At 39.7% G+C, this 20,399-nt stretch overlaps 2 protein-coding genes across 5 annotated transcripts; both read left to right on the forward strand.

Moving 5' to 3' along the window:
* The first annotated feature begins 388 nt into the window (after positions 1 to 388).
* plpp5 (phospholipid phosphatase 5) lies at positions 389 to 9,249 on the forward strand. Of its 4 annotated transcripts, XM_034238284.1 has the most exons (10): positions 389 to 553; positions 1,549 to 1,683; positions 1,801 to 1,909; positions 2,493 to 2,583; positions 2,684 to 2,747; positions 2,830 to 2,954; positions 3,429 to 3,599; positions 5,092 to 5,257; positions 7,874 to 7,916; positions 8,272 to 9,249. In XM_034238284.1, exons 2-9 carry the CDS (start codon positions 1,613 to 1,615, stop codon positions 7,911 to 7,913), a joined length of 837 nt encoding a protein of 278 aa, XP_034094175.1. In that variant the 5' UTR covers positions 389 to 553; positions 1,549 to 1,612; the 3' UTR covers positions 7,914 to 7,916; positions 8,272 to 9,249. The 4 variants fall into 4 exon arrangements, with proteins under 4 accessions (XP_034094175.1, XP_034094184.1, XP_034094166.1 ...); XM_034238293.1 differs by lacking the exon at positions 7,874 to 7,916 and having other exon boundaries at positions 5,092 to 5,304; XM_034238275.1 differs by having other exon boundaries at positions 7,874 to 9,249.
* A 1,002-nt stretch (positions 9,250 to 10,251) lies between these two features.
* cdc45 (CDC45 cell division cycle 45 homolog (S. cerevisiae)) lies at positions 10,252 to 18,441 on the forward strand. Its single transcript, XM_034236505.1, has 18 exons — positions 10,252 to 10,431; positions 10,582 to 10,641; positions 13,494 to 13,586; positions 13,708 to 13,845; positions 14,085 to 14,234; positions 14,316 to 14,374; positions 14,458 to 14,506; positions 14,686 to 14,747; positions 14,852 to 14,902; positions 15,025 to 15,144; positions 15,248 to 15,379; positions 15,499 to 15,597; positions 15,679 to 15,840; positions 16,413 to 16,551; positions 16,891 to 16,974; positions 17,103 to 17,221; positions 17,744 to 17,820; positions 18,120 to 18,441. The coding sequence occupies exons 1-18, from the start codon at positions 10,381 to 10,383 to the stop codon at positions 18,182 to 18,184; spliced, it is 1,710 nt and encodes a 569-aa protein (XP_034092396.1). The 5' UTR covers positions 10,252 to 10,380; the 3' UTR covers positions 18,185 to 18,441.
* Positions 18,442 to 20,399: the final 1,958 nt, after the last annotated feature.

Genomic DNA, 20,399 nt, shown 5'->3' on the forward strand with positions numbered 1-20,399 from the left:
ACTCATTTAAGAAGAGTTATGGAAATGGAATCAAAACCGACTTAAACTTAAGTTAATTAATTTACTTCAAAGTAAGTTGTACTGATTGTATTTTAAATAATTTTCATAAAGAAGCCTCTACTTAAAATAAATAGAAACGTATTATCCTAATAGACACAGACGTTTCAATTAATGTAATTAGCTTTGGTTTCTGCTTGTTATAAGATAACTATCCTTTTATAATTGATGTGCTGCATTGCATTTTCTCTGTAATCACACTTCGTCCTATATTGATATAACAAATAGTATGATGTGTACAATATCTCCAAAAGTAATGAGTTTTTCCTGAATGACACGTTTTTACATTGAAATACATAATTTTATTTTTGAAAAGCCCAAACCAGAAGTAGTTCAGATGTATCGGTTAGCTTCACTGTTCTCCTCCGGTGCATCCCTGAATTTCTCCAATGTGCCACTTCCACCAGCCGCAGAAACAGAGGATGCGGAGGCATGATTCACGTTAACGGCACTCGTTGATATGAGGAGGAAGAGATAAAATAACGAGCTGTTAAAGGTTAGTAACGGAGACGATATCCGCTTTTTTGACAATGCGGAAATGGGCCAGATGCTTCTTTGACAGATGTTGCTAGCTAGCTTAGCATACTCTGCTAACATATTTTTTCACATCACAAAGACACTAAATGTTTTTTTTCTTTTCTTGGTATTGACAAAAGCCGTTCATTTAATATTTGTATTGTATTATAAAACTGGTTTTATGTTATATGCAGGTAAATAACAGCTTTAAAATGTGTGTGTATCACCTGGAAGAGGAGGGCACAGGTGCAGCATGATGGCCTGTATATCAGGTTTACACAGAGCAGAGGCTATAACCTGCTGTGAAACAACATCATCTTTACATATATATTACCAGATGTATACTCAAAGTAGAAAGACAAATATATATTTTTAAATGTTTAAGTCTTTGTTATTTATTTTTTTGTAAAGTGTTTAAGGGACAAGGGTCAATAACAACTGCTGATGAAAGAGTGAAAAGCCCCTTCAAAAAATGTATAAATGTCTCTAGGCTGTGGTTTGAAATCTAGTAATGTAAACAAAACAAAAGGAATTGTATGATAAAACATTTGATATAAGGATATAATTCAGTCAACAATGATGAAAATCATCTTACATAGAAATCTGACACAAATAATAGCTATAGGCCTACCATTATTCAACCCTTGAATACAAAAATGGGTAATTTCTCAGGGTTTAGTTTTGCAGACTAGATGAGAGACACAACATCATCCTAGAATAATCACTATGAGTATCACGGAGATATCAGATGAGATAGTCCTTCAATGAACTAAAAGCGGTGGAGGACCGTTTCTTAGAAAAGTTACTGTACTCTATTCCTCAGATGGTTATATGGAGCAGATGTTTGTACTATTAAATGGACGTGTTTACATGTGACAAAGTAAATGGTGTACACACGGTCTCTTCACTAATGAAAAAAAATGCTCACCCCTCATTAAGGCACCAAACTAAAACTCAGCTCTTCTTTTTTTGCAGATAAGAAATATGAAAGTAGAGTGAGGATGTTTGCTGTTGACTGAAGTCCACTCCAAGAAACAAAATGAAGAGGAGGTTGCTTCGTGGTTTCCTGTCGGAAGTCTCCGTCCGGATTGTGCTGCTTCTCGTGTTCCTGTAAGTATATGCAACATTAAATCACTTGCATCATTGCTTTATCTATCTATTATGGAAAAGGCAGGCGTGGTTTTGAATGATGATAAAACAATCACAGCTCTCTTTGTGTTTGTCTAGTGTGACGGAGCAGCTTCCTCCTTTTTACCGTGAGATCCAGCCAGAGGAGATGTGGCTGTATAAATTCCATCGTGTGGAGAGAGACCACGTACCCACCTCTCTTATGTTTGTACGTTTTATGCCTGCATGCCTCTGAGTTAAATGTAACAAAATATAAACGCTTCAGCTCAGTTTTTCCACCTTACCCTCTCCTTCACAACAATCAGAATATCTGATGTCCCTTTCCTGCTCTCACTCGATGATGGAACCATACCAATGTTTATTTGTAGCACTTTGATCACAGTTTTTCTCCAAATGAAATCATGTTTTTAAATGAATTACCTATCTTCAGGGACATGCCTTCAGATGAGGTAATATACCATAGTGAATATCACTTGTTTTATTTGTGATTGTGTCATTGTGGGATAAAGCACAATGCAGTATTTCATGCTCACAGTATTGTCGTAGATTTTACTTTATTCTAAAAAGTAAGTATCTGCAAGTTGCTTTTCTTTCTGTAGTGAAATAAACAGAAACCTACAGCTGCCTGAAAAGTCATTTGTAGTCAAAAACAAGAACGAACACTGAGAAAGTCACTTTTTAAGAGGAAGTGCAAAGCAGCAATCAAAGGAAGAAGTTTGTCGTTATTTTTAATAACCTACACACATACATTCATTTGTATTATCGTTGTTATACTCTCCTCCTTCTCTTAGAGTGTGGCAGTTTTCACCCCACTGATTGTAATCCTGGTTTTCACCTTCCTGAATAAGTCCGAGCGAGGAGATCTGAAGGAGGCCTCGCTGGGTAATTAAGCTGCATACACACATTTCATTTCTCATATTAAATCTAAAATGTCAACTAATGTTTTGGCCTTTTTTATGACTGTGTTTTTCTCATCATCCAGCTGTGACTTTGACTCTGGTGCTCAACGGAGTTTTCACCAACATCATCAAACTTGTAGTTGGCAGGTGAATATTAACACAAACACAGCAGTTGATAATAAATGTCAGTGTCACAGTGAATAAAACCCTCACCTCTCTGTGTTAACAGGCCTCGGCCAGACTTCTTCTATCGCTGTTTCCCAGACGGTCAGATGAACCTGGAGTGGCGCTGCAGCGGTGACCCAGATGTGGTCATGCAGGGCAGGAAGAGCTTTCCCAGCGGCCATTCTTCCTGTAAGGGCCTTTTGTGGTTGATTATGCCTCAGTAGCTTGTTCATATTCAGCAGGCAACAAGAAAAAACAACAATTTCACAGAGTGGGGCAGAAGGGCTTATTGTATATATCTAAAACGAGTATATATGTAAGTGTATTTTAGCCTCTAGGCTCTTATTTGGCTATCTGAGAAAGATGTTACTCTAAGCGACAGCATAGTAACAATACTGTTGAGTTTTTCAAATGTTTTTTTGGCACTTTGAGCACCACAAGCTGAGTGCCATGTGGTTTCCCTTTATTGGAGAGAAAGCAGACATCTCTGGCGACAATATCTCCAACACTCTGCAACTCACACCAACACAATCTAGATTATAAAAAGCACTACAGGTCAGGGATATCAGAAAAAAACTGCTGTTTTCTCTTCAAGTTCTCTCTGTTATTGTAAGACGTCCTCTGGTTCTGATCATCCTTTCTATTTTTTCTCCCCGGCCCCAGTTGCCTTTGCAGGTCTGGGTTTCACCGCGCTGTACGTGGCAGGAAAGCTGCGCTGCTTCACTGCGGCGGGCCAAGGCAGAGCGTGGCGGCTGTGTGCCTTCCTCACACCTCTACTCTTCGCCACGGTGATCGCCCTCTCCAGAACCTGCGACTACAAACACCACTGGCAAGGTCAGAGTCTCAGAATGACACAAGCATCATGTAAAAAACAAAAGCATTTCCATTACATCGGTGGCAGTAGCAGAAGATTTTGGTTTGGAGGGACACAGGAGAGGGGATGCGTGAAAAAGGAAAACCAATTCACTGGTAGGGAAAGCTGGCATATGACAAATTTACAACAACCTGTACAGCGGTTTTAATCTCTCCACTCATCCACGCTTTTGTCTTTACATAATGTATACACATTTGTATATTCAGTTCTGTCCATATAGTATAGACTCTCTTGCAAGCAGAAAAAAGGAAACCAGAGTATTCATCTGTAAAACCTCAACTAAATAGCTCTTATAACAACACATTGTATTATGGCAAGTATTAAAAGGAATGTCAAGGTATATTAGTGGCATTTCCATGTTTACTGTCCGTATTGTGTTCTCATTGTTTTTAGATTTATGGAGCCTCGCTGTCGTTAAGATGTGCGTTTTTTTATAGCCGTTCCAAACACACTAAGATCATGTATGCCCTCGACCTCTCTCTCACAATAGGCAGCCTGTATAAACATTTGCTGCTCATTCAGTCCTCTGCATACAACAACACTGAGCTGTGCGTCCTGTGCTTCTTCTCACAAATGTAACTCCCTCCACCTCCCCAAGTTGGTATCGTTAGCTCTGCTTTCAACAAAACAACCAGATTGCTTTCTCTTTTTTCTTTGGGCCTACGACTCGCTACAAATTTGGTGACTTATTGACACTGTCAGAGGAAACTCAAAAACGATATTCAAATATATTAAACTGCAATTTATCTCCAATACTGCTCGAGTATATCTTTCCAGGGCATCTTCTCCCAGCACCATGGGGTCTCTTCATCTCCTCTTGGGCCATGTGCAGGCAATCTCTCCATCAACAACACAACCACTAAGATTTGCGCAAATGTATTGTCCAGTGATGTTGCCATTATCTAAATGAACTTATAAGCGATGATGGCTACTTTAAGAGCTAGTGCTAGCTTGCTGCATTGGAAAAGAGATGTAAACACTGCAGAGTACTCACGGCTGTCAGCCGTAAATCGAGCCTTCATTTTCCGAGTGATCCTAACTGGTGGCCGACAATATTGTACTAGTATAAGCCAGGCTGATGGAGAACCAGACTAAAGACTGATAATCACATTATTCTATAATATTATATTGTGCAATCAACATTTACTTTATTATTATAGTTTAAGGCAAAATAGTTTTCTATCGCCAATTTAGTGAGCCGCAGATCTAAGATGATCATTACCAATGACCGCTTCTCTGTAAATGTGCATATGACCATAAATGAAAAAGCTTTAAAGCTAACCCTAACCCTTAAGTTTAAAGTTAATAGAGTCGCACAACCTGAAAAGCATCTCTTAAAGTTAGTATTTTTCCAAAAGGTTTGATATAAATTAGATATTAGGTATAGAAAGCCTTAATGTGAAGCTATTATATTATATTAACATGAGTGTGTGTTTTGTCTCCTCTCCACAGACGTGTTGGTGGGCTCCCTGCTGGGCCTCTCCTTCTCCTGGCTGTGCTACAGACAGCACTACCCCCCCCTCCAGGACGCTGACTGCTACAGACCCCTGCGCCACAGAGAGACTGTTCCCACCGCACAGGAGCGCAAGCTGGCCAACTCCACCTACATCCTGCCCCTGTAAACAGCTGTAACTGTTTCTGGTGTCATTCATAACGGGTTACATGGTAATCTTTCTAACTCTGGTTTCCACACCTCGAGGGCTGGGCAGTTTATTCATATTTATCTTTTGGCATTGATCATTGTAACTGTATTGTGGGATTTGTTTTGAATGTTGGGACTTGGTTCTTTTTCTAAACTAAAATGACTAATGACACATTTCTTCTGAATGATTTCTGAAACACTGAATGATTCCTGAACACTTGCTGCACATAACAACTCCAGTTTAGCAACTACAATAACAACTTATTCCCAAACATAAATCAACATCATTAAAGTTATCACGAAGGAGGGCATGGTGGATATCATGATATTGATTGTTTCCCATCAGGCCTAGCCCACACACCCTATGCATTGTGCCTCTAGAAGACTTCACTTTAAAAACTCACAATAGCTGAGCAGGTCCAGGACACAAGCACTGCACGGATCGTTCACTGCCCGTTAACCTCCGAGCCGCTGCGAGGCACTTTCTCCTGATCTAGGGACAGTATTTGGTAATTGTTTTTGTAAACTTGAAACTTTTTCAACAAGCAACATTTAAAAGTCGTATTTTATTTTTTGTTTGTGCAAGGATATTCATTCCTGGCTTTTAGGAATCAATATATAGTGAAGAGAGTTGGCCCTCACCCGACAACACTTTTGATAACCGAATAATCTTTTAAGTATTCATCAACTAATGACGCCAAACACTTGGTGGCTGAATCTCCTTAGCTGTGAGGATTAGCAGCTTTTGTATTATTGCCTATTTAATTCAATACTGTATGACTGTTGGAAAAAACAAGCATTTGAAGCTCTGAAAGATTGTGGTATTTCCTCATTTTGCTCACATTTACCAGACTAAGTCATTAAATACCCAATGAATGTACAAAAAAAGTATAGGTAACATCAAATTAAAATAAATTATAAGCTTTAGCTCAACATAATCCGCTTGATTATTATAAGGGTCTTCGAAGTCTTCTCTGGCCGATGGAGCTGTTTCCCGACCAGAAGCACACTGTTTGCTAAGTCAGTGGAGGGGTGATGAATAGAGAAATAAAGACATCCTCTGAAACGACACACAGGTTACAGTCTTGCCGAAGTTCACAAACACTTGGGCTCGTGTGCCTGAATGATTACATTTTTGGTTATTTAATGCCACTTGAGTCAGTTCCACTCACAAATGAAGGCTGAGCTAATGTTGACAGTTGCACATAATTGAGAAGTGGACCTTGCAATTTAGATTCTGCACAATATAGTCATTTATTTGACCAATAACATCAATCTATCTATAAGTAGAGAAAGTTAAACCGAACTAAATAGTCTTATCATGGCATATGTAATTGCGACTTGTAATTTAATATCTCTAAAAGGCTCAGTAATTTGCCAAAACAGCTGTGCACAAGTTCTTAACAACAAGCATTATAGTGCATTTGTTGGGAACTATTTTCAGCTGAGGATTGATACAGATTTAGTCCAAGTTGGAATACAATCGAGGTCTATGGCACGATAAGTACAAGAACATTTGATGTTTTTTTTTTTTTTGCTTTGTTGACAACTAGAAGGAAAGCAAAACTAAAGTACACTGTATAGTGAAATAGCCATATTTATCTTTTATTAAAAGCACCTTCATATTAAACCAGGTTAATCAAAACCCCTCAGTCAGCTTTATATTGCAACATTGCTTTACTGTTTGTCTTGACTGCTTTAAATCTGTCTGTCTTCCTGCATTATATCGTGATTGTTTAAATTCACAGATTGTTAGATTATTACATGCAAAGGGTTCATATGCCCTCTCCTCAGAATAACACACTGATGTAGCAGCTCTGTTCCCTTCCTCTCAGTTTTTGCAGTGCTTGCTGTACTTGATTATAACATTTTTGCTCTAACTGGACAGCACATCTGCTCATACGGTTAAAGGGATATTTTGGATTGTTTAAAGTGGGGTTGTTCAGTATGTGGTTCTTTTTACAGTCATTGTAATACAGAGGGCAGCACGCGCCCCGAAATAGACAGGAGTACTGGCTTTGGAGCACGGCAATGTACTGCTGTGGACGGGTCAATACGTATGAGTATGTATTTTAGACACTTAAAAGAGAGGCCCACCTAAAAAATATTAATATCATTTTCAGATTGTTTCCTGATTGGGAACTGAAGACGCTAATGCTACCTCGATTGGTTAGTTTGTTTGTGCGGTTACTTTGGTATATGGGAAACAACGCTTTAATTCTTAAGTTACACTATAAAAAACAAACAAGCTGATTTAAACAGATGTAGACAAGAAACTCCTGGGTTCTGCAGAAGTAAAAGGCCTGTTTTTGCAAATAGAGTCTGATGGCGTTGGCAAGAACTCAATTTCAGTTTGTCTGTCAAAAAGCAAAGGCAAAGCATTAAGATTATCCCCCGAAAAAATCACCTAAACTGACACTGATATTAGGTTTTAAGTGGCTAAAATATATGTTGGGGAGTCTACTTTTGTTCATTGCTCTGCTCTCATGCCTTTACTCTTTGTATCCAAATTGCATGCTGATCACCAACTACTGTAGGTAATACACTGACTATGGATAAGTCAACCCCACTTGAAAAAGTCTCTCCCTTTAGAAAGGTCTCTGGCTTTCATCCCTTTCCTCTGCCAGTCTGAAGTGTGAGTGTTCACCAGAGGTGGAGAGAAGTGGTGATGTGGGGTCTGTTGTTGGAGTGGCGGTGAAAGCAGGCATTTCTGATGAGCCTAAATGAGGTCAGACTGTAACCTCTCCAGGTGATGGTGCTATAGCCTCCAGTGCTCCTGCTGGTCAGGCTTTCTATCCTGTTTTTATTGGCACCTAAAGTTTTCTGCTAGTTTTCTTTAACCATGTATGTTATGCTTACTTTTATGTGGTGTTTCTGTTGTATCTATCAATGTATTTGTAAGGTTGGTTTTCAATTGGAAATTCATCAAAATGTAATGTAGATTATGACAACATGAGAAACAACCACACCTCTTTATGTTTCTGTTTTAGTGTGAAAAGCAGCCAAAGGTTTTGCAGGGTCAAAGCCCTTCGTCGCTGTAAATCCAGATTGAAGCATCGGGATCACAGTGGTCTCAGACCAGACTTGGCAGAAAAAAAGTGATGAATTTGTGCCTTTGTTTACTAAATTATTTTGCTACGGGGAATGAAGTATATACTGCATGTATCAGTGTATGCTCTCTGTCATGTTGGGGACACAACTTTGTTTTAAATATGTGTTTGTTATTGTTTAACAGCGTACAGGAGTCAGTTGGGAAGACACTTTATGATGTTTAAATGTGGCATGCTGCCTTTCTTTACCTCAAAAAAACCTTTTAAGTTATTTCCACAAAGTGTTGATGGAATGAAATGTGAAGTATTCTGGTTGGAAAATGTCAAAAATACAAGAGAGTAGCCAAGAGAAAGAAAAACCTCATTTTTTGCAAACATTTTAGATGATAATATCTTTAATTACTTGGTCAATCTAGCAGGTGGTTATGAGATGATGTACAGGACTAAGTCTATTTAATTTTTGGGCATGCAGGAGTTTACTTGAATTTTCAATCTGCACTTAATGTTATTTCATGAGAGTATGAATCATATCTGTGGGCCTATTGCTCTAAGGGATCTTTCAGACAAAATAAATGTTCATTCAACTTTGCTGAATTTTGATGAATTCCTGCATGTTTTACAGTTGAGGAGCAACATTTACCTTCATTACTTACTTCCAGATCGCCACATTTCCATCTGTTTCTACAAATGTACTTACTTTTTGGTTTTTGTTTACTTTATCAGGTTGTTGACTATGTCCTTTAGATCTTCTGTCATGATAAGGGATGATGCTAAAACTTGCTCATCATAATTTGCCTTGGCTTTCAACTCGTACGGCTCGTGCTCATGCTGATACAGTATCCTGATTGTACATGTCGTGATGCTTTTAATGACTCTTTTGGTGACACTAAATAATGTTTTAAATACTCTTGCAACACACCCTGTACTTTGCTTATTTATTTTGACTCAGAAATGTGTGATGATTACAGGAACCTTCATAGTATAGGATTTTGAAAAGTTGGCCGGCATACCGCAACAAAAATAGTTTATTACAAACGTGCTCAGCAAATTATGATGCAGATATGGTACAGCTACAAAATGCAGAATGTTCAATTTTCTGTTGAGTTTTAATGCTGCAACGCTCTGAAGTAACTCTATTTACTGCAATGCATCTTGCTGTTGTTAGTCCTGTTTTGAAGTAAGACTCAATTGTTTTAACATTAATCTGTGGGATAATTTCTGCATAGAGTTGTGTTGCTAATACATATAAAAATGAACAACAAGGTAATGGATGCATTGGTTGGCAATGAACATCTTATTTCTCATTTATAATACAACTATTGCTAGTTCAAAACATGTTTATCAAAGAAAAAAATGATTCTAGTGATAAAATATTTGTCAAAAAATTGCAATAGTGCAAACTAAAATAAGGGATACCATTAATATAAGATAAAGAAAAATTGTATCTGCAAAAAAATTCAATGAAGAGAAAACTTGTGAATGTATAAATGGATATTCATACAGATACATAGGTGTAAATAAAACGTTAGTAGTATGAAGATTGAAGAATAAAGTATCCTAAAATAAAAGTATAATACAGACATCGATATCTGTCACAGATTGATGCCAACAATATTCCTTCAGTGACCCACTGTTTAATGACTTAACCATATAACCTCAGATGGTAAACAAACAAACACATAACACAACTCAAAGTGTTCGGACTTCGGACATCCCAACTTTTGCCAAAAATCAAATACTGTATAAAGAACACAATGGGCAGGCACTATAGTGTGTGTATGTGTGCATGTGTGTGTGTGTGTGTTTATTCTTTGTTTAGGTGGCATTTTTTTCTTCAGTGTGCGTGGCCTCTACGTATGACGTCGGTTCGTTAACTCCCAGTGATTGGCTGGAAGTGACGTGCCGATTTGGCGCCACATTTCCAACAAGGAACAGCACAGAAGAAAGCTCCGTGTCTCTGACAGCGAACCAACAATAACCCGCAGTTCATGTTCATTTAGCGTTATTTTACCCCGTTTTCTTGATCTTAAACCTTCTTAAGTTTTCAAAATGTTCATCACGGACATAAGAAAGGAGTTTTATGAAGTTGTTGCCAATCAGGTAAGTTGTTTAATCGCACTAACTAGCTAAGGTGAACCATGAAGGACTGTTTGCTAACATCAATTAGCGGATAGTTACTTCATTGTCAGTTTAGGCCCCATGTAATTATGTTGTACGACTTAAACATATCGTACATTGCTTTTCTTTCAGAGAGTGGCTCTCCTGGTGGCGTCAGACATCGACGCACTCTGCGCCTGTAAGATAATACAGGTAAGACAATATCATGCTAACTCTTAGCAAACATTAGCTCCTGTTACCTCTGTGCAGACTGGGCACACACTAAAATTATACTCCAATATCGCAATAAAGTTAGGTTTAGGTTGGATTTTGACAGACATTTACTCCTTCATTTACTCAGCAGTATCCTTTTTCTAACGGAGTCTCAGAGCCCTCGCTATAACCAAAGCGTTTCAACATAAATAAATGGCTAAAAACAAAACTACTGTTTTTTTCAATACCATGCGTCCTAACTTGCCTATATTAGTTAACATGTGTTGTCTTAGCTGGCACACCTTTTGGATAACGGAGGACAATAATTGATTTCACATATAATTTGAAGTGAAATATGATTCCAGTTGTATTAACATCCTCCATGGCATGTGACCCAGTAACTCCAAACGCATATCAGATATGATTTCTACACTGAACAAGTAGGACATGCCTCTATTTGTTTTCTATTTTGGCGCTTCTTGTATTTTACAGCAATAGTTTTATATAAATACTGCTGTTTGTTTTGGAAAGGTCTTGATCTGTCCACTAGCTTCCATGTCATGTGACCCATTGACTCCAAATAAGTGCAGATTTCTATTATTACACTGAGCAAGAAGGACACGCCTCTAATATCAAATAGGAGAACATTTTGGTCACATTACATGAAATGTAAACAAATTACATTTTCAATTGAAAACCTGCTGAATTATCTGGAAAAATATTTTTATAAAATACAGGGTGGAATAAAACGTGAGTCCTTTGTGATGTGTCATAACAGGACATCCACAATATTGAGAAAAACTGAAATGTACTAGTAAAAAATGCAGCCACAATTAACCACAGCCTAAAATGTCAGATTTAAAAAAAATGTTGTTTAACCAAAAGTTATAATCTCAATATTATGACAATTGCATTAACTTTATTAAAAGGCAAACTGGTTATCTAAACCAGGGGTTCCCAACCCCCGGTACCGGGCCGCGGAGGTGTTACTGCCGGGCCGCAAAATAGCTGTGAGTTTATCGTAATATTTGCAGAATTATAAATATATAAAAATATTTTATCATAATATTTTTTTCAAAAAGTGTTTAATGTTCGCACCTATACCAGTCATATTATTTCATCCAGTAGCCTAGTTAATCTTTCACCAGATAACCGTTGAAAATGGCTTTTATGATGTTCCGAGGGATTCGGCGGCTCAGCCTGGTCTCAGCCTCTTGTGTGCACGAGAAAGTTACCGGTGCGCCAAGTAGGAAGAGGAGCGCACAGGAGACAACCGTTTCATTGCAGACTGTTATGTTTATGTGGGGAAATGGCAGTGCATACATTATTTGAGATATATTTCAAACTCGGACTTCATTTTAAGGACATGTCGGCCAGGGGTGTAGAGCTATTTGTTTTATTAGCTTTTCTTTTTAATGACTGATTTTAAATGCCATTTTCTTAATGTCTTTCATTTGTTTGTAAAGCACTTTGAATTGCCTTGTGTTGAAAAGTGCTATATAAATAAACTTGCCTTGCCTTTGTTTAAGCACCGGATTGGCAAAACAGGAGAGTAAACCAGTCTGCCTTGATCTATGAATTCATGACTCTCACGGTATCTGCTGCCCGCAGCTGTTTTATAGAAGGAAAACCTCCTTCACTTCATGAAATGGCTGCAGCATCAGGAGGCAGCGGGACGTGTAACTCCGCTTCTGAGAAGTGCAGCACCAGCGCGCCGAGAGCTGTGCCTTTTTACGCACCGCCTTCGCTGTGTTTACCTTCATCAGAACAGCGAGTGACTGCAGGCTGCTATGTGTTAACCACACACACCTCTACACACATCTCTACACACATCGAACTGCCCGATGACTCCCCCTTTTATTAGTTTTATGAAGGAGATGTCTAGTCACCAAGGCGCATGATGTGTGTGTGCAGCTCTGCTCAGCTCAGCTCAGTGTTTGTGTCTGTCCGACACCGGCATTTGTTTTCAAATGACCATGAACAGTAATTTACACACATCTGGCTAACTCCATAGGTAGCCTATATGCGGGTGTTCCCAAAATAAATTAGTTTAATCTTAATCTCGATGTAGTGCTAAATGCTGTCGGACGTGCACCGGAACGAACGTTACTATCATAATATCTTCTGAAAACAAATGCCAGTGACACACACACACACACACACACACACACACACACCCCTCCTTCATAATGCGCCTTCACCTCGTTTTCCCATCACTGGATTATCCGTAAATCATACAAACCAAACCAAAACGTTGATTTACCTGTTTTCCCGTTTTGGTTTAAAAACTGAATAACGTCGTTTTTTTTGTTTTCCGATTTTCCGTTTTTCCGAAAAAACCAAACAACGACACCGGTTCTTTTTTAAACGTTGTTAATATGTTTTGGATGCATATTGTTCTATTATTTGTTCAGGCTGTTACATACAATTAGCCTCTGTTGCTACCTGCTGGTGAGTAAATATTAAAATCAGTTAAAATTGACAACCGGTCCGCGATTTTTTTTTAATGTATCTGCCGGTCCTTGGCACAATAAAGGTTGGGAACCCCTGCTCTAAACTCCATAATGTGAGAAGCTGAATCCTTGTTTATAATCTAGGGTGAGGCTCAAAGCTACTAAACTTGTGTTTATTAGTTTAGAAAACAACACTTAACTCTCCTTTATTGCCTGACACATCATTTAACTAATGTGTAGACATAAACATGTACAAGTGTGTGTGTGTGTGTGTGTGTGTATATATTTTTTTGTAAATATTTGCCACTTCATTTTTTGTCAGTTGTTTCAGCTGTTGTCACAGTCTTTGATACCAGGAAAAGATTAAACTATCATTTCTGAATCTTTTTGTCTCTTCAGGCGCTGTTCCACTGTGACCAGGTTCAGTACACACTTATTCCAGTAACAGCCTGGCAGGACCTTGGCACCGCCTTCCTTGAACACAAAGAGCAGGTATGAACTATTTAGATCTGTTCGTACATGTGAATAAATGACAGAAGGATAAACAAGGAAGAACTGTTGAGGTTTACCAAACTGTCACTCTGAACTAAATGTATTATTTTGTGTGTTGTAGTTCAAGTATTTTGTTCTCATCAACTGTGGGGCAAATGTTGACCTTCTTGAGATGCTTCAGCCCGATGATGACTCCGTCTTCTTCATCTGCGACACTCACCGGCCTGTAGATGTGGTCAATGTCTACAACGACAGCCAGGTGATGGACAATGATCAATTCAGCTTAAAGAAGCAAGCTTGGAAAATATCATTCAATAGTTCATTTTGAATTAGCTGCATCCATTTGTCTTTTATTAGCCTTTGCAGTAGTTAAATACATTCTGCTTAGCTGTGGAAGTTTGTGAGCAATAACACAAACCATCTCAGTGAAAACAGTGCTGCCATGTTTTACACTTCAGTCATTTCCCATTGTATAATCTTCTGTCATCTCATCCACAGATAAAGCTTCTAATCAAACAAGACGACGATCTTGGTGTGCCCTCATATGATGACATCTTTCGAGATGAAGAGGACGAGGAAGGAGCCGACTCTGGAAATGAGAGTGAAGACGGATCAGAGCCGTCTGGGAAACGAAGGAGATTTGACGAGGTACGAATTGGACCAGAATGAGAATCGCTGAAAGACTTTGTTGGTGTGGCTCTAATGATTGTGTTGTTTGTGTTGTTTTAGGGAGCAATTGAGAGGAGAATTGATAGACAGCGAGCGAAGCGGGAGTGGGAAACGAGAAGGTGAAGTGTTTTTAAGGAGGTGTAGGGATGTCATATCTCATCACAATTTCTAAACTGACACTAAGTTTCCACTTATTTCTCAGGAGGGAAATCTTATTTGACTATGAGCAGTATGAATATCACGGGACATCGGTGAGTAGAGGGTTTACAAATGTTCTGTCATTCTTTTCTCTTTTAAACTTTCACAAAACTGTTTTAATCTATACACATCTGAGAGTTCCTTACGCATGGCTGTATGTTGTCTTTCATTTCAGATAACATTGTCCTGTATACAAACGTTTAATCATGCTTTATCATGTGTCTTTTGTCAGGCTGCAGTGATGTTTTTTGAGCTGGCCTGGGTGTTGACTAAAGACACCAAGGACATGCTTTGGTAATTATTGTAATTAAAATGTCACTTTTTTTTATAACTACAAACATTGTGGAAAAGCACAGTGCAGACTTTAAGATGTAATCTGTTTTTGTTTTTCTTGACAGGTGGGCCATCATTGGACTGACTGACCAGTGGGTTCATGATAAAATCACACAGTAAGAATATCTTCAGTAGCACAAATAGATTCCCTTAAATCTTTACTACATTCATTACAGGATCTATTTACTTTAAAGTTTTCCCAATATGAACTATTCTTATTTGCCTGGTTTCTTTTCAGTATGAAGTATGTAACAGACATTGCAACAATGCAGCGACATGTTTCCCGGCATAACCATCGAAACGAAGACGAGGAGAACTCTCTCTCCATCGACTGTATGAGGATCTCCTTTGAATACGAGTATCCTTAACTCATGACAGGTTTACATTGTTGTTGTTTTTCCCCCCGTACATTCAAGTGTCATAGTGGCTGGAGGTTCAGCTTCCTTAACCCTGTTCTTTAGCCTCCGTCTAACCCTCTACCAGCACTGGTCCTTGTATGAGAGCATCTATAATTCCTGTTACACGACGTGCCACTTTAAGCTCTGGACGTTAAACGGTCAAAAGAAGCTCCAGGAGTTCCTCGCTGACATGGGGTGAAGTGCACAGAAATCAATGAGGCTTCTGCCAACATGATGTCATTACATGTTCAATGTTTTACAGAGCTGCCGTACTTGTTTTAACAGCTGATATCTGCCAATGTTTTTTTGAACAGGCTACCTCTGAAGCAAGTGAGGCAGAAATTCAACTCCATGGACATGACGATCAAAGAAAACCTACGGGACGTCATTGAGGAGTCTTCCAATAAATACGGGTATGAATCCAGAAATCACCTGGAGACACTCGGATGCATTTATTTGCAGACTGACTGAAACGATTGATCTCTCCCCATCAGTATGAAGGACATCCGCATCCAGACATTTGGCGTTCACTTCGGCTTTAAGAACCGCTTCCTGGCCGTAGACATGGTGCATGCCACCGCTGCCCTGCTGGAGAGCACCGAGAAGGATGAGAGCAACAGCGACAACTTCATCAAGGCCCTGGACTCTCTTTCAAGGTGTGTGGCAGTGTGGGCCCGTTGATTCAACCAAACGGTTTAGCTGAGAAATGAATGACTTGTGAACTGAAACTTTATTGGATTGTCTCTTGTCACAACATCAGTTTGTCAGGGTTGATAACACATTTTTAATGGCACTATCTTGACTTAAAACAGGAGCTCCCCAGGGCAATTCGTAGCGCTGACTTTACGCATAGTCATGTGTCTTCTCCTTTCCAAACGTCCTCGGATGATACTGCCCTAGATGGTCTACCTAAACACCATCACTGAAGATCATAAACTCAATGGGATGGTCAGAAAGGCAGGCTCAGCGTTACTCCCCGATTGACTTGAGGTCACTATAAAACAGAACAAGGACCAGATTAAAAAATGTGATTTATTTCTTGTTGTGTACTTTGAATGTAATATGTCATTCTGTCTGTGAGTTGATATGGTGACCAATGACGTCATGATGATGTATGAGTAGAGCTTTTTCATTTAAAGAAGAAATGACTTTAGCTGTAAAATGTCTGTAATGATTAGATTAAAAACACCCAAATGAACTTTAGTCCCCTGTTGTCTTTTTCTCTCAGGAGTAACCTTGAGCGTCTACACTCAGGCATTGACCTGGCAAAGAAGAAGCTGATGGCGATCCAGCAGACTGTGGCCAGCTGCATCTGCACCAACCTGATCCTGTCGCAGGGACCCTTCCTCTACTGCTACCTCATGGAGGTACGAGTGTCTGTGACCTACGCGTGGCTGTGTGTGACCTACGTCTGTGTGTGACCTACGCGTGTGTGTGGCTGTGTGTGACCTACGTGTGTGTGTGACCTACGTGTGTGTGTGGCTGTGTGTGACCTACGTGTGGCTGTGTGTGACCTACGTCTGTGTGTGACCTACGCGTGTGTGTGGCTCTGTGTGACCTACGCGTGTGTGTGACCTACGTGTGTGTGTGGCTGTGTGTGACCTACGTGTGTGTGTGGCTGTGTGTGACCTACGTGTGTGTGTGTGGCTGTGTCCCAACAGGAGCTCCTGCTCAGCTCAACACTCCCCGCTCTCTCTTTTGTGCAGGGAACGCCTGATGTGAAGCTCTTCTCTCGGCCCATGGCCTTGACTCTGCTCTGCAAATACCTCCTGAAGGCTTTTGTCAGCTCTGTAAGTATCTAATTGCCATTGAACTGGATTCAGTCTGTGAGAGAAGAAGCTTTTAACGGCCCTGAAAACACGCTGTTGTCATCGGGGTCCCTCTTTCATTGCTGGTGTTTTTTCGTTTTTTTCATTAGACGAGGAATAAGCGCTGTAAACTTCTTCCGCTCATCATGGCTGCTCCCAAGGACTTGGAGAAGGGAACCGTCATTGTTTTGGGGATCCCACCCGAGTCTGAAACATCGGACAAGAAGAAGTAAGCCCTCTTTTTGAACATGTATCATATAACCAAAACATTAGGAGTAGAGCTAAGAATATAAATTGATAGAAAGACAACTTTCACCAATACATCATTTCAAAGTCCAATACTTTTTATAGGGCGACTTTTGATCATTATTTTCCAAGTCATTTGGTCTATAAAATGTTTTTGAAAAATGTGCATTCCAGCAACATTTATTTTTCTCATTTAATCTGCAATAAAGTTGCTATTGTAACTTAAATCACCCTTATTATTCAAAAACGATTCCATGCTTTTTTCTTTTCGATTATTTCCTTTCGAAGTGATGAATGTTTACATTTTTCAATCTACAATGATAACAAAAGTCGGCAGCAGAGAACTGTTGTTTTGTGCCTGAGAAATTAATGAAACAAATAACTGCTTATCAAAATAGTGATTTAAATGTTCTGTCAATCAAATACATTCATATGTGTTGTATGCTGCATACAACACAAATACTGATATCCACATCTCTTATCTTTGTTCTCTGTAATCTAAAAGTTTCTTTGGTCGAGCCTTTGAGAAAGCTGCAGAGAGCACCAGCTCCAGAACTCTACACGACAACTTTGACACTTCAAGTGAGTTTTATCTCTCTTTCTTTTTTTGTGTTTGAGTTCTCATATTTAAATGTATTGGATGGATCTGCCAGTCCCTCCATCCGACACCAGGGGGCAGCTTTGTCTTTATTTCTAGCAGAGCTTCTACGGCATCATTTGGTCATTAGTTCAGTTTCCTATCTGCAATGTAACACCTCCCTCAGTCATGATTGCCTTGCATTTGTAGAATATTTCTGCACCTTCCTGTCCCACACTGCTGTTTATCTACTGACAGATGTTTGGCTTTAAATAACGTGTGTCTGTGTTCTGTTTCTGTGCAGTAATTGAGCTGAAGACGGAGGACCGGAGCAAGTTTCTGGATGCTCTCATCACCCTCCTGTCCTGAGAGGAGACGTGAGCCTGAGTCTGGTTTTGCTGCTGTTCACACTTTTAATTCAGGTGTCATCAGTATAAGAACTTTATTCAAGATTTCAATGTTTTTAATAATTGTGTGTGTATATTGTACAGTCTGTGTAAATGTGTGGAAGTCTTATTTTCGCTGTCTTAATATCAGTCTTTTATTCCTGTTTGTATGCGAGTGGATTATCCCCTTTTTACTTTTTAAACATGTTTTAATAAATAATAGTAAGTTGCTTAACATTCTTCGTTTGTTACAGTTATTGGTTACTAGGGGTTTGTGAAACGAGACCTGTCAACTGATTGACTCTTTAATCTTGTATACGTACGACTTTAGGATACATTTTAAAATTCATATTATAAGCAAGTACTTTTATCTAGCTATAAAAATCCAGGTTTTATTGTTATTTAGTGTTTTTTCGGCTTAGGAAGGACCTGACTCACATTAACACACGGGCCTATCAGGAGAGCTGATGGGCCTTTCGGTGCGTCCCGTTCTTATCAGAGCTGCTACTTTGATATTTCAGCCGGTTAACTCTGTTACAAACTGTTCAAATAATAAAAACTAATGCTAAACCTGTATATTACAAACTAACAGCCGTTTGCTGCCCCCATAAAAGGTGTTGTGGTGCTTAGCAATTAAACCACTTAATAATTTCCTCTCTTTCAACTTGCTTCATTTTCAAATCAGCCTGACAGACTCAAGTAGTCCACAAGGAAAAACAAACTATGGAATAACGTTTATTTTCCATTGTTTTTTTTATGGTCCCACAGACCCCATTTAGGAACTGCCATAGTTTGTCAAGAGTTATACTTTAGCTTTTGTCATAAACCAGAGTTCTGGCAGTCAGCTGTTGGCGGTCACAGCCAGCGTTGGCAGAGAGATCCAAACTGATTAGTCACTTCATCTTGATCCAGTCTTTTGTTTTTCAGACGCACTACTTGGATATTTGTAAGATTTCTAGTGAAAACATTGTCGGTTTAATGAACTTAACTTGTTTTCCTGAGCTGAGTCGGCTCATTTGGGGCAAAGGTCAGGGCTGCGACGCCGGCCCAGTCTGCAGAAAGTAGGCGGGGTCTCCTGGTAGTGATCTGACGCTGCCCCAGAGAGACTGGAGAGGTGGAGCCTGGGCTGCTCCCTGCGGGGTGATTAAGATCACTATCGCTGCTGCACCAGGATGTGATCGTGACCTCCAGAGTGGAGGGTGTTGGGTGGTTTCACAGGAGGGTCCGGACTGAGTGGCAACAGTGGGACTGAGACGTGCTGAGATCTGCATCCAGGGGATGTTAATGCTAAACGGTCAGTGGAGGTTGTGTGCACCATCACCTAACTGTATCTCTTCCTGCTTCCACTGGGTCAACCGTTTGAGAACTATTTAATATGGCGATACAAAGCCCCAAACTGTTTGTGGGAAAGGAAGACACATTTATATCATTAACAGGGCGGAGAGACTGGTTATTTTTAGAGAGACAATTATCTTAAGTTACTGATAGATGTGTATTTGGCAGCCTCTCTGTCTGTCCTTTTTAACTCCTATTTTATCTCTTGTTTCTTGTGGTGTGTTTTCCAAATGAAAAATATATACATTTACAAATCTAATTAAATGACAACAGACTGCAATCATCTTGCCAATGAACGCCTGCAGCAGCTACCACTGTCTCTGAGGTCAAGAATACACTTTAACCTCATGTTTAAGCTGGTTTTTAGTTTAGTTTCCCTCTGAGCCCCCACATATGTTTTTTCAGCTACTCTGGAGGACAGGATCCAGCCTTGTGGAAAACCTGACACTTACCTGGCGGAGGAATAAAGACGGTGTTACTGTTGATATCCAGTGAAGACATCCACCTGTTCAGCCCATCATTTGCCTTTCTCCCCTCCACTCTGCTTTGTTCTCCACCCCCCCTCTTGCACCTCTGGTGCAGTGGGGCCACTGCCCTTTCTGCCGCTCTGCATCTGAGGAATGTGGCGTGCAACACACACACACACACACACACACACACACACACACACAGCCGATGTGAAGATGTGCACCAGCCTTTTTGAAGGCCTCGGCTCACATGCGGGGGGGGGGTGCCGATACAATATGTGCTGACATTATTTCTCATATAAACCACATACACTTTCAAGGCTTTAATTGGATATTGTGCGTACACCCAGAAGCTATATGCTACATGCCATACATATCTAAAAGGCATTATACCTT

This window comes from Gymnodraco acuticeps, unplaced genomic scaffold (genome assembly GCF_902827175.1).
Source record: "Gymnodraco acuticeps unplaced genomic scaffold, fGymAcu1.1, whole genome shotgun sequence".
NCBI lineage: Eukaryota > Metazoa > Chordata > Actinopteri > Perciformes > Bathydraconidae > Gymnodraco > Gymnodraco acuticeps.